This window comes from Daktulosphaira vitifoliae, unplaced genomic scaffold, assembly GCF_025091365.1.
Source record: "Daktulosphaira vitifoliae isolate Bord-2020 unplaced genomic scaffold, ASM2509136v1 Scaffold_2, whole genome shotgun sequence".
NCBI lineage: Eukaryota > Metazoa > Arthropoda > Insecta > Hemiptera > Phylloxeridae > Daktulosphaira > Daktulosphaira vitifoliae.
Genome location: NW_026099573.1, coordinates 12885277 through 12901781, shown reverse-complemented (window position 1 = coordinate 12901781; position 16505 = coordinate 12885277). Strand labels below are relative to the sequence as shown.

The 16505-nt window shown below is 25.7% G+C and overlaps 3 protein-coding genes across 4 annotated transcripts in view; all 3 read right to left on the bottom strand.

The window, feature by feature from the left end:
• Nucleotides 1-16505, bottom strand: part of LOC126900043 (uncharacterized) — a 74367-nt gene that overhangs the window by 31569 nt on the left and 26293 nt on the right. The window lies entirely within an intron of this gene.
• LOC126900035 (uncharacterized) lies at nt 5200-9745 on the bottom strand. Of its 2 annotated transcripts, none has more exons than XM_050675410.1 (2): nt 8255-9745; nt 5200-5627 (listed from the first exon to the last, which is right to left on the bottom strand). In XM_050675410.1, the coding sequence occupies exons 1-2, from the start codon at nt 9702-9704 to the stop codon at nt 5377-5379; spliced, it is 1701 nt and encodes a 566-aa protein (XP_050531367.1). In that variant the 5' UTR covers nt 9705-9745; the 3' UTR covers nt 5200-5376. The 2 variants fall into 2 exon arrangements, with proteins under 2 accessions (XP_050531367.1, XP_050531368.1); XM_050675411.1 differs by having other exon boundaries at nt 8270-9745.
• LOC126900049 (52 kDa repressor of the inhibitor of the protein kinase-like) lies at nt 14135-15277 on the bottom strand. The gene is made up of 3 exons (XM_050675483.1): nt 15190-15277; nt 14840-15108; nt 14135-14758 (listed from the first exon to the last, which is right to left on the bottom strand). Exons 1-3 carry the CDS (start codon nt 15227-15229, stop codon nt 14381-14383), a joined length of 687 nt encoding a protein of 228 aa, XP_050531440.1. The 5' UTR covers nt 15230-15277; the 3' UTR covers nt 14135-14380.

Below are 16505 nucleotides of genomic sequence, written 5' to 3'. Positions count from 1 at the left end.
TTGATTAGATTTGAGGTGCGGGTCATGTTATTTTTTTTATCATGCATTTCTTTGCCGTGCTACTCGTCCCATCATGGTAAAAATTTTTCATGATTTCTGAACTACCGGTTCAAAGTTTATTACTGACCAATCAATTTCTCAGCTAGATAAGTTTAGAGATAGTTAGATTTGAATGTTGCCATTTAAAAAAAAGTAAAGTATAGTCTTAATTAATCAATACTTGTAAAGTAATTTTAAAAAAAAAGTGTTACTCTTAATAATAATTGTATTCAAAACTTAGATTAATTGCTATTTAAATTAAAAAAAACACAGCACAGTGGGGTGGCGGCACAGTGGGGTAGTGGCATAGTTGGGTCCAGTATAGATGATATCTGACAGTGATTAAAATCACTATCATAAAAAACGCTTCGATGCAAATCTGTAGATAGTGTTTAAATAAAAAAAAAAATTTGTTAAAATAGCATATTTTTAATATGGTAGCCATTTGCGCATAGAAGATAGGTCGTCGGGACAAATTTTTTTTTTTCATTTTATGTTACATAAAATAAGCTTTAATTTGATATATGTTTAATAAAAATAATCTTAAAATGGTCATTATTTTAGAAAATATCTAGTGGTTGACTATTAATGATCATACTGTACAATTTAATATAAACTCAAGTTACAATATGGACGGCATCACTCCAAGCTGAATTGAATTTGAATTGATAACTGAATAATAAGTATGTCATATTATAAATACACAGTTACAGGTACATTCTCAGTGGTGTTGTTATTGATTTTATTTTTTAAATATTTCAAAGATAATATTCGCCCAAGGCAACTACTATCTACGATTTGTTCAATACGTGTACAGGAGTCGAAATGGGACGTCAACCTCGTCTCACGTTTGCGTGATCATTCCATTTTAGATACAATTTTACTGGTTATAATTAAACGATTATATATTCTGGATAATTATGTATCTTTAAGTGTTTGTTATTTTATCAAAGACGTTTTGTTTTGGCTTCAAAAGTCGTTTATATGAGTTTATTTTGTAAAAATAATAATTATCGATTATTGCATCTTTAAGCTTTGTCTATTGGTTGCAGCTATAAGATCTCGACGGGTTTTTTGTTAAGAATGCAGGTGTGTATAGTTGCATTTTAATCAGTATGTTTTATCATATTTTCGCATAATTCAAAATTCAACATATCCAAGTAAAATAACAGTTAAAACTCGCCTCGTCATAAACGTGCTGGACTTAATAATTATGTACAATGATCACGCACATAGATTAAACTCTATGCGCAGTACCTTAAAACGTTTAGACGTTAGTTGCTACAGCTTTGCTACTGCCCTGATGTCGGAAGCATTACATTTATTTTTCTCACTACACTCACTGTCAAAGCTGTCTAACTGTTATGTAATTCGATTCGTGAGTTCTCTAGCCTCAGAGCGAAACGCACTCGTTTTAATGGGATATTGGTGTTTTCTTTAAGTAGCCTGTAAAAAAAAAAACTGTGAACAACTTTTCAAAAACTTTTGGATACAAATTGTTGCGTCAAATAGTTTAACGAGAAACTTTTATTAGTTTATCGTGCGGTGGCCAAACGGACGAAGAATATTTTTTATACGCCCCTAATTTCGCATTGGTAATGGTCATTTTACTAACGATTATACAGGGAAATTGATTTTACGGTTTTTTCAGCTTTTGAACAATAACTATGGCGATTAATGATGTCGACGATGTGTAAATTTAACGAGGAATGAAAATATCTTATATTCATATTTCATTTGCTTCGGTCAGTTGTTCGAACCGAATAGTACTGAGATTGTCCAGAAATTCACTACCACACAAGTTTTTAGTTTATAATGGGGTAATATTTACACGTTTTACTGTATAAAAGTAGATATATATTCTGGCAACGATCTAACTCGTCAATATATTCGATCGAGGTACAAAAGATCAACCAGAGGAGTGCTAAGCGAGTTGACGTTTGTGGCAAAATCATGTTTTTGGACTTAAAAAATGTAGTAATATTTGTGATACTTTTATAAATTTTTTTAAATTATATCAATCAAAGTAAAATTTTTCGATAACTATATAATTAACTTATATGTTTTATATAAATAGCACAGTGGGATTTAAACAAAAACGATACAAGTGTGATTTACACTTATACATTGTAGTAAAACCTTAAGTTATGATGTCAATAAAAATTGTAAAAAAAATAACAATTAGAAATAATGTAAAATCTGTACGGAACCACTCACTATAAAAAGGGGGGGACCAAATTAAGAAAGGGAACTCACTGACGGATTTGCGTCGCCGTTAGTTTTTATATTTGTATGAGCGTTATTGAAATTGTGTATTAATTATTATACTATTTTGTGTGTGTCATATCATTATGATTGGATAACAATTATTTATAAACGTCATAAAGACCTTTTATTGTTATTCATTTACTAAATGTCTATTATTTTTATTATTGTGTGCGTAGCTAGAGTTAATGTCGAATTGCAGGTCCTTCAGTTAATGCCAATAGTTAGTGTGTGAACTGGCAAGTGAAAAGATAGTTGTGCCTATCAAAGGGTCACCCTTCAGTCTACTACTTTCGAACTAAACTGTGCTGATGGGTTTGTAGGCTACCCCTTTAGTGGCTCATTAATTTGAGAGCTTGGGCTGACCTGCATATTCCGGCAAGTATACTGGAGGAGAGCCAAAGAAACACAGTTAACATTAAAGAACAGAATTCGTTTCTTTTGTGTGAGTTTTGGTGTCTACGCTAGGCGAAGCCAACGTATAACAAAATTAATTTAATTATGGATGGTTTTTTTATATAATACTAGTTCTAGCTGACCAAAGATAAAAAACCCAGCAAAGGGGGGTCGCGGCACAGTGGTGACGTAGCATAGTTGGATTAAGTATAATAATATTAGTGATTAAAATCACTATAAAAAAAAAACGCTTCGATGCAAATCTTTAGATAGTGTTTAATTTTAAAAAACAGTTCTTACTTTTCAAACGACCTATATATTTCAGATAAATGGTTTAAACATTTTGATCTTTTTACATGTTTAAAAAATGTTTTGTTTTTCATTTATTGAGGATTATAATCATAATGTACTTTATGTTAATATATAAACATATTATTGCAATTAATTTAATTTAAATCCAATAGTCTTATCGCTAAGGAATTGAAAAAAAAAAAAAAAATATATATATATATATATATATCTTAAGATGTATTATAGGGCCGTAATATTTCTATATTATTTTCTAAATAGTAATTGAAAAATTATTTTAATTTTTTAATTGGTTTGCATTATCTATCCAAAAAAAAATTGCATGTACAATATGTGACTCAGTAGTCTCAGCGTCACTGATATATAATATTATTATATAAACATTTCAACCAAAAAACTTTATAAATATAACTTCCAAAGCCATACAGTACTTAAATATAATACATATAAAAAATTAGACAAAGGCTATTAGTCCTCAATAATGATTTCCTGAAACTAAATTTAAATAACAAATAGTTGATTGAAACATAAAATTAAATATGCACAGTCAGTTATTTGATCGGCTATATTAAATTTACGGAAAGTTAACGTCGATACAATATTGATGATGAAAACATTTGGCACTTAATTTATGTGTGCAAAAACTTTATACTATCAATCAAGTTGACAAAATCAATAACTCTTTATTAAGACTTTAACAACGATACTGAACTATAGAAAATCTATACAGATAAATTTTCTGACGTTTAAAGTTTTTATAATAATTAATGACCTAACATTACATTTAATAATCAATAATGGTTAATTTCTGTTAAAACATCAAATTCGTTTTAATAACTATACTATGTGCACGATGTTATACACATCGAATAATTCTTTTATAAAAGAATAATTTTAAGTTAAAAGGATTATACTTTTATAGTATTATACTTTGAAGAATTTGTTCAATCTACTGTAGGTTGAATAAATTCTTCAAAAGGCTAAATATAGTATATGACAAAAGAAGGTTAGAACTAAATTTGCGAAAAAAAAAACAAAAAATAGTAATAAACATAGGTAATAGAATGATCTTAAGGATTTACAACGCATTGTATTACTTTAATTTATCTCTGGTAACTATTTTCTTATTATTTTTATGACGTATAACCAATTTTTATTCATTAACTTATTTGTTATTTTACATGTCTAATAAGTATAAATAATTCTTTGTTCTGGTAATAAAAATTGCTACAAAAATTGGGGTTTTTCGTAATTAACAGCATTAACTTGGGTGATAATGGGCCAAAATAAGGTTCCTAGTTAACGTGCACTGTGTTTTGAGAGATAAGTAATTGTACATAGAATAAAACCAAAAAAAAAGAATTATATCTCTAGGGCAGATGATTCTTTGTTAATCAAGAAATGATGTTTGGAAACATCTTTATCATTTTTTTTATTTAGAATGTACGTTTAAAACAAGAAAAAAATTTTTTATGTATGATAAAGTGTTAAAATTGAACTTATAATAATGATTGCACTTGGGCAATTATACTGTCCAGGGACTTGGTTTCTCTTTAGAATTTTTAATATTTTTCCTTAAATATTTCGAATACTTTTTGTAGACTTTGTTATGACATTAATAATATATTGAAAATATTAAAAAGAAATAAGATAAAAAATAAATTTCCTCTTATTTTAAAAGTAAAAACAATTTTTTTTACATGTTTTAAAGTTTGTTCCAATTTTTAAACAGGTTGCAAAAGTAAATAAAAATATATTTTAGATTAAAATTGGGAACACCTATAATTGCACAGATGCCATCTTTTTTATTTCATGCTCATTGATTCATCAATTATCAAGTTGCCAAATATACACCAAATGTTTTGTGAATAGATGTGACGACATCTATTATAAATAAATTCTACTTATAATAGATGAAATATATTTTTCATTTTATCGACTTGTTATAATTTGAAATTTATTCTCAATAATATGATATCAATGTAATGAGTCTAGATAAAATTTGCTATGAATATTACAGTATTACCGATAGTTGCAATTATATAAATTTAAGGGTTACATTCCATTCTATCTATGGATATTTTAAAAGACTTAATAAAAAAAAAATTATAAAGTCTTATCTATAAATATTGTTACCATAGAGATATTTTTACAAATAAGAGGTATATGATGACATTAATAGGTCTTAAATTGATTTTCGTTAAATTTTTTTTTTATTTAATTTTAAATTATTATATGATAGACATCTTAAGTGCAGAATGTAAAAAAAAATATTATATGGTAGCGCAACAACTTTGTGTAATTTGATAAGGATTTGTCTTCTAAAAGTCGTTCCATAAAGTAATGTAATAATAAGATAGTTTTAGATTATAAAAATAATAGGTAATCTTTCATGTGCGAAGGCCAGTTAAAATGATACTCAAATTCAGTAAGGTCATCACTATGTTTTGCGTCGTCAATAATGAGATCAGTGTAAAGATCTGAAATGAGATGATGCACGTCATATTCGAAGTCATCTTCATCATTATCAATATTCATAGTTGAGTTTTCCGCACGAACCGTTGTTTCATTTTCCATGTTATATAATTGAGAATAATAATTGTTGTTACAAACGTATTCTGAAAAGAAATATTATAAAGTATGCATTACAATATTTCTTTAGGTAATTGAATAATATAAATATATATCTATAGAATGTCTAATCATACATTATCAATCCGATAATATTTAATCCACTGGATATATGTTGTTATATATATATTTTTAAGTAATTATTTTTGGTGCTTAATAATTTAATTATATCATGAAAATTTTTTCTTAATTAAAAAAAAAAAATAAAGTTCCTATTAATTAAAAATGATGGGGATGTAAAAAAATAAAAATAAACATTTGATAGAATAGGCTATAAGTATTAATTTTATTACAAGATTTCTTCTTTATGTTTTGTGATTTAATTTCTAAAGAATTTGAAATTTGAATTATTTTGAGTTTATTTACAGTATCAAATGTTTGTTTTTTTAGGTTCATTAAAAATGTATAGAAGTATTGGTTATAGTTATGGTTTTTTCCCAATATAATCAATATCCAACTCAACCATAAAAAAAAATTTTAATTTAAAATTCTTTAGAAATTAAACCACAAAATATAGTATGCGGTATACCTCTCCGAGCTACCTACTCGCTAGATGTATTAAAATGTTTGTATTAACAAAAAAAGTTGTTATAGACCTATGAAAATTTGTTGTATTAATAGTAATTTTGAAATTTCGAAAAAGATATAATTTTATTTATATAAGTGTATATTTACAACTATAACTTTTGATACAATCAACATTTCGTTGTAATTTTGTTTAAATAAAATATATTTATATAAAATATATTTATATAAAATATATTTATATATTATAAATATTTGTTTCATTCATAGACTACGTTAAACTAATATTTTTTATCATGTAATTTAATAATAACAAAAAATATTTTTTTTTCTTTAATTTTCAAAATGATCAATTTTTAAGCATTTTTTTAACAGGAAACGTTGATAAGTCAATAAAAAATCTAGGACCAGTAATAATATTACTAAAATTTTAATACATAAGTGAGTATTAAGTGGTTATTGATAACGTATACTTCACTCACATTACATATCCATTCTATATATTAAAATACATTTAACTCAATAATTACTTATCTTAAAGTTGTTATCGATCCATAAAATGTTTTTTTTTGGAAAGTGGTTAAAATTGGCTAATTCAAAATTTGAAAAAATTTATGATTTAAAATTTTATTATTATTATTATTAAAAACAAATAATATAAAAATATGATATTTACATAGTCTAAAATTCAATAAATTACTAAAAAAAATTAACGAATATTAATTGTATCAAAAATTTTAATATTGTCAGATCTGTTTTATACTGTGTATGTTAGAATGGATAAAAAAAAGTAATGACGTGTTTTTAGTATTTTGACCGAAAATATCCCAAAAAACGGCCTTTGTTATTCTATTTTTGGTCAAATGTTATGATTAGTATATAAAAATAGCTTTTATCGCTACCTCACTTACTTTCTTATTAATATTATTATATTGCTTTAGTTCTCGTAGTAGTTTAAGGTCATTATTTTGTTGGATATGAACTTTTGTACCAATATCTTGTATAAATTTTTAAAACAAATGAAATAAATACCGAATACTTTTTAATTCAGAAACTGTTAACTGTTGCGTACGAAACATATAAATTTTAAGAAAATATATTATTTTTGCCATTCATGTTGATCTATGAATTGCTCCTGGTGGATGGATTATAATTTTTTTTTTGTACGGTTTTCTAATGAATAACAAACAAATTTAGCTGATCAAAACTGATAGATGTTAAATTGACATTAGATTAAATTCGATAACATTATTATACATTTTTCAAAATTACAGATAGCACAATCTCTAGTATAATTAGGTATGCATAAAGTGAAATAATTACGGTACTCGAATAAATATGAATCTATAACGAACGAGTTATCAAAGAAACCCAAAATTAATTTTTTCTTTTTAATAACTTTAATTAAATTTATATTGATGTATAATTTTATCATAACATAAAACTGTATTCTTATATTATTTATTACATTTAATAAAAATGAATATTAATTTAATAAAAAAAAAATATTTGAAAAGTATGTAAAGACAATCGTTAGTTATTCATATTTTCAAGAATAATCGTATATTTTAGCTTATGCATTAATTATAAAATATATGTTTTTAAGATTAGTGAAGAATTTTTTTTACTTATAGTATACATAAATATTAGCCAAAATGCATAAAAAAATTTTTTTTTAATAGTTTTAAGATTACTTGAGACCTACTAGAAATATACCATATAATAACATTAATTATGATATCCACGCTATCAATTTTTGACTTATTATTTTGAAGCTAAAAAATTTGTATTCTACAGTAATAATAAAACTATTTTGATATACTAATCATAACATTAGACCAAAAATAGAATAACAAATGCCGTTTTTTGGGATATTTTCGGTAAAAATACTAAAAACACGTTGAGCCACCAGTAAAAATTTTTTTTAAAATCTTAAATATTTACAATATGCCTATTTTAATGTATACAATAAAGTTATAATAGTTCTCATAAAAATTTCGAAGATCGACTTTTTTTGATCCACTGTTTTTTTAAAAATATACACTGTATATTTTTAAAATACTGTTAACTAAATTAATTTTTACTTTACTCATATGAATAATACCCTTATTTTGATCATCACACAAGTTATATTTTCTTGAGGTTTTTTTGTATTCACTATAAAGAGTATTATGAGCGTTTTCAAAATATATGGCATATTTTTCCAATTCCGTTATGTAAGCAGTAACTTGATTGCACACTTTTACTGTGTATTGGAATATGTCATCAGGTATATTATTTGTACATGGTCTTTGAGACATAATTTCATTCGAATATTCCAATTTATTACGTTTTAAATATCCGGCAATTTGTTTTGTTATTCTACTTAAAGATTCATGCTTTTTGATTTCATTGTTATGATTAAATAGCTCAAAAATTTCTTTTATTTCACAAAACAATTTTTCAACTAATGTTGCTTGTTTTTCTCTAAAAATATGTATCTTATTAAAACGTTCTAAATTAAAAATAATAACTTTACCAATTGTAATTAATTCGTCTAAAAATTTCCCTTGTAACTTTGTACAGTTATCGTGCAATAGATTATTGATGAATACTAAATAGTTCCGTATTAATTTGGCCAAAGGTTGAAAAGATGCTGCTGTTATCAGTAGATGAAATTTGAAAACTTGGTATGAATCGAAACAATAGGTCATATATCTGAATACGTCTGAAATTGCCAAAAAATTCTTATCTGGGCATTGGACTTTATATGTTGCAAATCTTAATTGATCTATAGCATCCTCATATTCAATTACACCAAGGTGATTTTTTTTTTCACCCATATTCATCTGACGTGTCATTAAATCGTAAAAAAGTAATTTTTTTGGATCAAAATCCAAGTAGGTATTTGATGAAAGCGCAGAAGCTAATATATTGTAAGTCTCACTATTTTGTAACCATGGGTCATAAATATTTCTCTTTGAATTCTCATTTGAAGAGTCTAAACGATTCTTGAGCTTTTTTGCTACTTCTTTTAAGGATTTCATATTGAAATTCCCTGATGTGTTATAATTAGGGCATCTTACAAAAACTTCATCGACTTGTAGTTTTATACATTTAGCTCTAATATAACTATTAAGACGTTCAACCATCATTTCATGTATCATTCGATATCCTATAAGAATGCTTAAAGGATTCCTATCAAAATTACCATTATTATTCTTTGCAATAAAATTCAACGACCCTGATATATTGTTTAAATATAAATTTATCGACATCAAATCAGTAGCCATTGTTTTAATGTTTATTGAACGTAAAACATCTAACATTGCCATAACAATTTTTCCATGTGTTTTTAATGCTTCTCCATAAATATTCAGATTTTCATAGCTAACAGGTGAAATAGAATTTTTATTTTCGAGTTGATTCAAATATAATGAATTATGTTTGAAAAAATTCAGCATGTAACAAGAAAAGTTACAATGTAATTGTACGTAGGTTAAAGCCAAAAATAATTTTGGTAAGTTAAACAAAATTATAAATTTAGAAGATAAATTCATTGTAACTTTATGAAATTTATGGAAAAGACTAGTTGAAATGAAACATTAAAACTAAAATTTCAGTTTATAACGAAAATTTAGATTATTGTTCTGACATATTTATTTTAATTTTAAAATTATTAATATTCTACATATGGTATACAATTTTTAAATTGTATTAATATGTTAAGATTTATTAATAATAAATATTATTAATATATATATATTTTTCATCATTAAAATGCCAATATTTTATGCAATTAAATAAACAAAATTAAAACGAATAAAAAATAAATGGTTAAATTATTATTATTTAATATATCTCTTAGGTTTTTTAAGGTATTTATTTAAATCAATGCTTTTATTAAGTTAACTTGAGTAAAAAAATTATTTAGGACAGTGTAACTAAAAATTTTAAGTTTTTACGCCTCTTTTTGAGTCACGCAAGTCATGCTTCAAGGTTAAAAATGTACCAATAATTTGGTACTAATTAATTGAACATTTTCTTACTTGAATTAATCTAGTATTGCTTCTTAGAGCATTAAATTAAATATTTTAGCTAATAAATCACTTCAAATACATTCTTGTAATTATGTAGAATAATCCGAAGTTAATATTCAAATAAACAGTGTTGTAAATAAAACTAATATACATGTATCAGAAATTGAACAAATTTGAATAGATATTGTAAAACATATCATTTTAAATGAGATAAACACAAGAAGCTAAACCTCCAATTTCATCAAAATCTATCCAAAATATCTACCAATATATTTATGCGCTACATGTCATTATTGCAAGTATATGAATTAAAGTTAAAATTCTATATAAAAGATTATGTTGAACATTTAAAGATATTTTGCATGACTGCATTAATAAAATAAAAAATCTATTGATATAATGAGAAATAAATAAAATAGTTTAATATTAGAGTATAATTGGGAATTAAGTAAAGATTGATATAAATATTTATACATCATCTCATATTTGCACCGAATATAAACAATACCACTGTATTCATTACTATGAAGAGCAATCAATGTTTTCTCATGATCAACCAATGATATATAAAACTCAATTACACGTAATACACAAAACAATATGAAACAGACTTGATACGCGAACCGCCAAAGGCCGCTGGTCAAAGACGCGCTAAAATATCTGTATTCGCACTGGTCACATATCAAAACAATTCAAAAGTTACTCGTTACTTGACAACACAAGCTAATGAAACAATATAATAAGTAAGCTGGACCAATTCACTTGAGGTTCAGACGCGAACACGATTAAGATATCGGCACTCGCCCTCACCTACTCGGTAGCCGAGTACTGTGCTCCAGTATGGTTTAACAGCTCTCATACAAGTAAAATAGACACCCAATTAAACGCAACGATGAGGATAATTTTCGAAACAATTAAGTCAACGCCAGCCGCTTGGCTACCAGTATTGAGCAATATAGTGACACCTCACCTTCGGAGATACAATTCCCTAGTTCGAGAACATAACGATCATGCCTTAAATCTAAGCCTACACATACATAAGTATATAAATAACAATCCCAGCCAACGATTAAAATCTCGTAAGCCTCATTGGATAGCACAAAAACTAATTAACGAAAACTATAACCTTAACTCTAAATGGAGACTGAATAATCCTGACAAATTTAACATCATTGAACAACCTACAGAATGGGTTCCGGTATTCAAATTACCCCGAAAGGAATGGGTGATCCTAAATAGACTTAGGACTGGTCACGGAAAAACCGGAGAAATGCTCTATAAATGGGGACTTAGAGATACACCACAATGCGACTGCGGATATGACACCTAGACAGCCAACCACATCGTGGAAGAATGCCCAATATGCAACATACTAGGTGGAATGGAACATCTTCATAAGGCCACGCAGCAGCAACAAACTGGCTGATCAACTTGGACATGGAAATTTAGGACAATATGTAAACACTATCCCGACTCATATTTTACCTACTCATATCTATGTGACTATTTATTACTTCATGAGTTCCTACTATCTATATTTATTTATCTGTTTGTAGTTGTTATCACAATATCTATTCATGTTGTTAGCGTTAGATATAAACCATACGAAATATATATAACACAAGCTATCACGGAACCATGACACATATTTAAGGGATGTTATTATTGCTGTGATCTCATAAAATACACACGGCCACATATTTCTTATGTCTAATGGTTACAAGAACAAAAACAAATGGCACAAAATTACCTCTGAGTACTACCTAAACAGCAACTGTATATTGATATTGACACTCATGCCGCAAAAAAGAATCACCTAGTAATGCTTTAATTAAAACTTGAATACTTATTTACTTACTTAAATACTAATATTTACCGATAACAGTTATCGGTTTATTGTGGTAACACACTTAATTAGAATAACGTAGATAAGCTTGGTGAGATTATTTATTAATGATGATTTGGCGTATAGAATTCAAAAGGTATTAGTTATAATGGAAATGGTTCATTTATAACCAAAAAAAATCCTTTTAACAATTATGACATCATGACAGTTACAATGTTAACCTGAGATTGAAATTGTACATTTATTTTCACGTTATATATATTGTTAAAATGTGATTACTTAAAATACAAATAACAAAAGAAAGAATATTATGCACGACTTTAACATTAAATACATTTTTACCCCAATGTTGTGCATAAAAATATACCTAGTTGTTTATTGTTATGTCATTAATGGCTTCTTAATAATACAAAAAGTATGTTTTTTTCATAAAAAGAAAAACCAGTACTCCTGTTCAATTGTTATGAAAAAGTTGATTACTAAATCACATCTAAAAGATTACAACTATAATTTTTTTCTACAAGTCAACTTAGTATTCCGCAACCCTCTATTTTTAACAAACTATTATTTTACATAGTCGCAGATCTAGAAAATTTTATTAAAGGAGTGGGGATGGGCGTTTTAATATATCATATAATTCAATGTCCTTTTTTTTTTTTTGCTTATAAATATTAAATTATTTGTGAGAAAGAGAGTCATAATTTAGTTTTGTTAATTTGCTAATATTATGCGTATAAAAACAATTTCACTTTAAAATATAAAATATATATATGTTGTTTATTTATAGCTTTTTCAACTCTTATTGGATCGATTAATTTCAAAAGATCAAAAATTGAAAATTTTTCCCTCATTTCCTACAAATGGGGGAATTCTACAAAGAAATTGTAATTTTGACATTTTTTAGATTTTTTTTTTTAACTATCATACATTTTTGAAAAATGTACGAATTAAAACAATCTTATTTTTATATATACCTTAAGTATTTCCCTATTTTTTGGAATAAATTTTTCAAGTAAGTTTTTTTCTTTGTATTCTCATTAAATACTTCTCTGGGTAATCATTATTCAACGATACGTTAAAATATCAAAAATACAATTATACTATTTAGAAGTAAATATATTTTTTTCACTATTTTTAGCTTTTATATAGTTTACAATGTTAGTTTAGTAAAAAAAATATCCACAGGTGAAACAACCTATGTCACCTTTGCGTCATATTATTAGAACTACACTTTAAACTTAATCTCGCGCCTGTATCATTACAGAGTTGACGTCAGGAAATTACAAAAATGACTAAGTGTATGAAGTCATCATATTTTGACATGTTTGGAATATATTCAGCCGAACGTCTGATAACTACTCAATATTTACAAAATTTAGGAAAAAACTTCTTGATATAATTTAATTATTTTATCGTTAACATAATCGATAATTAATGGAGAACCATTTAAATTATACTCGGAGACAATTATCAAAATATATTTAAATTAAAAATAATACTATTATTCTATCGGTTGTAAAAGTGATGAAATAAATGACTTTAAATTATGCGATTAATAAGATAATGAACAGTCGTAATAAATAAGTTATCAGCGAGAAATAATTTTCCATCGACATGTACACTAAACAAAGTACTACGAACTATCATTAAAATGTACAAACATACATTTAATATAATTTATTGAGTGATTTGTACAGAAATAAATAAAATATATAAAATTTTACGACAGTAAATATGTTTATATTTGTGAGTTGATATAAGGATATCAATGTTTATGACGTTTATGATTTACTTGAATGTTAATTGTCTAAAACGTTAAATGAAATAAATATGAATTATAGTTTCAGTAAAGAGGCGTATAATATACGCCATTAGTGATTTTATTTTAATTCGAAAATACTCTGAAAAATTTAGACTCAAATCAACTATTTTAATAATTCATAGCGAAATTATGTGAAGAAATTCCACACATAAATTCGTGAATTATAATCAGTAAAAAAAAAACTATCAGAGATACATAAAATGATATATAATTCTAGAGAAAATTATAGATTAAGTCTTATTTTTAAAAATTTTCTTAAAAGTTTTTAAAATTTTCCGGAAATTGAATTTTGTGATCATTTTTAATAATCTTATACAGCGAATATTTTGCGTTATTTTTTTTTTAATAATTTATGTATTATTAGACTCATAGGCGGACATTTAGTTATATTTTGAGGGGGGCTAACATTTTTTACACAAAGTGACCCGCAGGGGCTTCGCCCCCGCACCCCCAATTAAATAACATAATAATAATGAATAAAAAGTAAATAATTAACATATTATACAATTAAAAATTATATATTAAATACTACTTCAATAATAAATATCTATTTTCATTCGCGAATAAATTTAAAATTTCCTCCACATTAATGTTTTTAGAAATATCTTTTTCAATATATAAAATTGATACATTTGTAAATTTATCTTGCGTCATTGAATTTCTAAGCCAAGTTTTAATTTTTTTCATAGCTGAAAAGCTTCTTTCGCATGTAGCTGAACTTATAGGTAAAGTTAAGGCTACATTAAATAATTTGTACAAATTCGGGAACGTTGATTTGTTTTCAAATAATATAGGTATAATATTCTCGACATTCATATCCGCATCAGGACCAATGGATTGTAAAATAACATTTTTAGCAACTGTCATCTCACAATTAAGACATTCTTTAGATACATCCATTGAAGACTAAATGGGAGTATTAAATAGGTAATAATTAACTATAAACAGACAAAGTATTAGATATTTAAACTAATAAGAGTAACTTACATGATAATGATCAATAAAATGATAACTTTCCTTGAAGTTTAAATTAAGAAAAAAATCAACTGATGAAGCCATAGTTAAACTTTCTTGCGAAAACCTTTTCTTTAAATTTTCAACTATAGCATCTATAATTGGAAAAAAAGCTGAAGTTCTAAAATGATCTTCGACACTAATTTTTTTTATATTTTCATTGGATTTATATTGATCACTAGTAGGAGTAGAGACAACAAAATTTTTCAAAGAATTGGGTTGCAATCTTTTTCTTTTTGAATCTAAATTATGACAATAAAAATAAATAAATATAGAAATTAAATAAACATTATCTGTTTATATCATCTCTTTATATTATCTACCTTGAGATGAAATTTCAATATCTAAATTATGTTCATTCATAAATAGTAATATTTCATTCCAAATTTCAGTAAAACATGGTGAAGTTCTCAAAAAGTACTAAACACAATATCATTATTAAACAAATATTACTAGTAAACTACTATTAAATTTAACAGATAGTAAAATGTAACCACAATTCCACATCAGACATATTTTTATAAAAAAAAAACAATAAAATTTAATATTTTGTAAACAGAATTGTGGATAATTTAGAAAGATTTTTTAAGGGGGCTTCTAAAATTTCAGGGGGGGCTAAGCCCCCCTAAGCCCCCCCAATGTCCGCCTATGATTAGACTACTGTAAATTTTATTTTTTATTAAAGACAAATAATGAAATATATAATTTTAATATATTCCAAAACTGTAAAAATGATTTTATATTAAAGTAACTAGAATTATTTCCTAGGTCAAAAGTTTTTTGTTAAAAAATTGTGAACCCTCCTTAATGTTGTCAAAATGGGTTTTCCAGATTTATGTGAAAAACTTGTAGTGACTTCTATAAATTTTTTCACATAAAGTAAAAAATAAAAACAATTATGCAGTAAAAAAATATTTTAAGCAATAAATGAGTTATGTTTTATATTGAAATATACTGTATCAGGTATTTAAATAAGTATTTGTAGTATTATTAATGTTCAAAAAATATCTACAAGAGTTGAAATAGCTATTTAAATCATAGCTGTGACCTTATCGTTGCTTCTTGAGATAGCTATCCTGAGTAGCTTTTTATAAAGACATACCATTGCTAGTTATAGAGAATATAATACATTTTAGTATTGGCAATGATAAATAAACAAATCAAAATTTGTTAGAACTATCCTTATTTAACTTGATAGTAAATATTTATATGCTTCGTATGAAAGTTAAAATACTATTAAATGTCATTGTTTGAGTATGTTAATTTCAAAATAAAATTTTTACGACTTGTTATTAATACTAAACGAAGTTAAGATGTTAAGATGGAAATTGACGATAAAATCGTCAATTTATCGAGATTTCAATAACAGGTTAAAATTTCTTGAAACGTGTAAGTATAACAAAGTGTGTAATTGACATTTCTCGGTAAATGTCGTTGAAGACCGTGTTCAGATGAAAACTATAAAATGAAATTATACTGAAAATTAAATTGAAAACCATTTAATGATTTTGACACGGCACATTTTATTCTTAATAGTAAATAAAATAATTCATCCATATCAAATGGTTTAAACTACAACCTGATTGTACCAAAATTGAAATAATTATAAATTGTGTTTTTAACACGGTGTTATGTTTTA

Coding starts and splice junctions, on each gene's coding strand:
- LOC126900049 (XM_050675483.1), bottom strand. CDS start 15,229: ATGAATGAACATAATTTAGATATTGAAATTTCATCTCAAG. Junction 15,109..15,189: donor TATTGAAATTTCATCTCAAG/GTAGATAATATA, acceptor GTCATAATTTAG/ATTCAAAAAGAAAAAGATTG. Junction 14,759..14,839: donor ATTTTATTGATCATTATCAT/GTAAGTTACTCT, acceptor ACTCCCATTTAG/TCTTCAATGGATGTATCTAA.
- LOC126900035 (XM_050675410.1), bottom strand. CDS start 9,704: ATGAATTTATCTTCTAAATTTATAATTTTGTTTAACTTACCAAAATTA. Junction 5,628..8,254: donor TAAGGGTATTATTCATATGA/GTAAAGTAAAAA, acceptor ATTTCTTTTCAG/AATACGTTTGTAACAACAAT.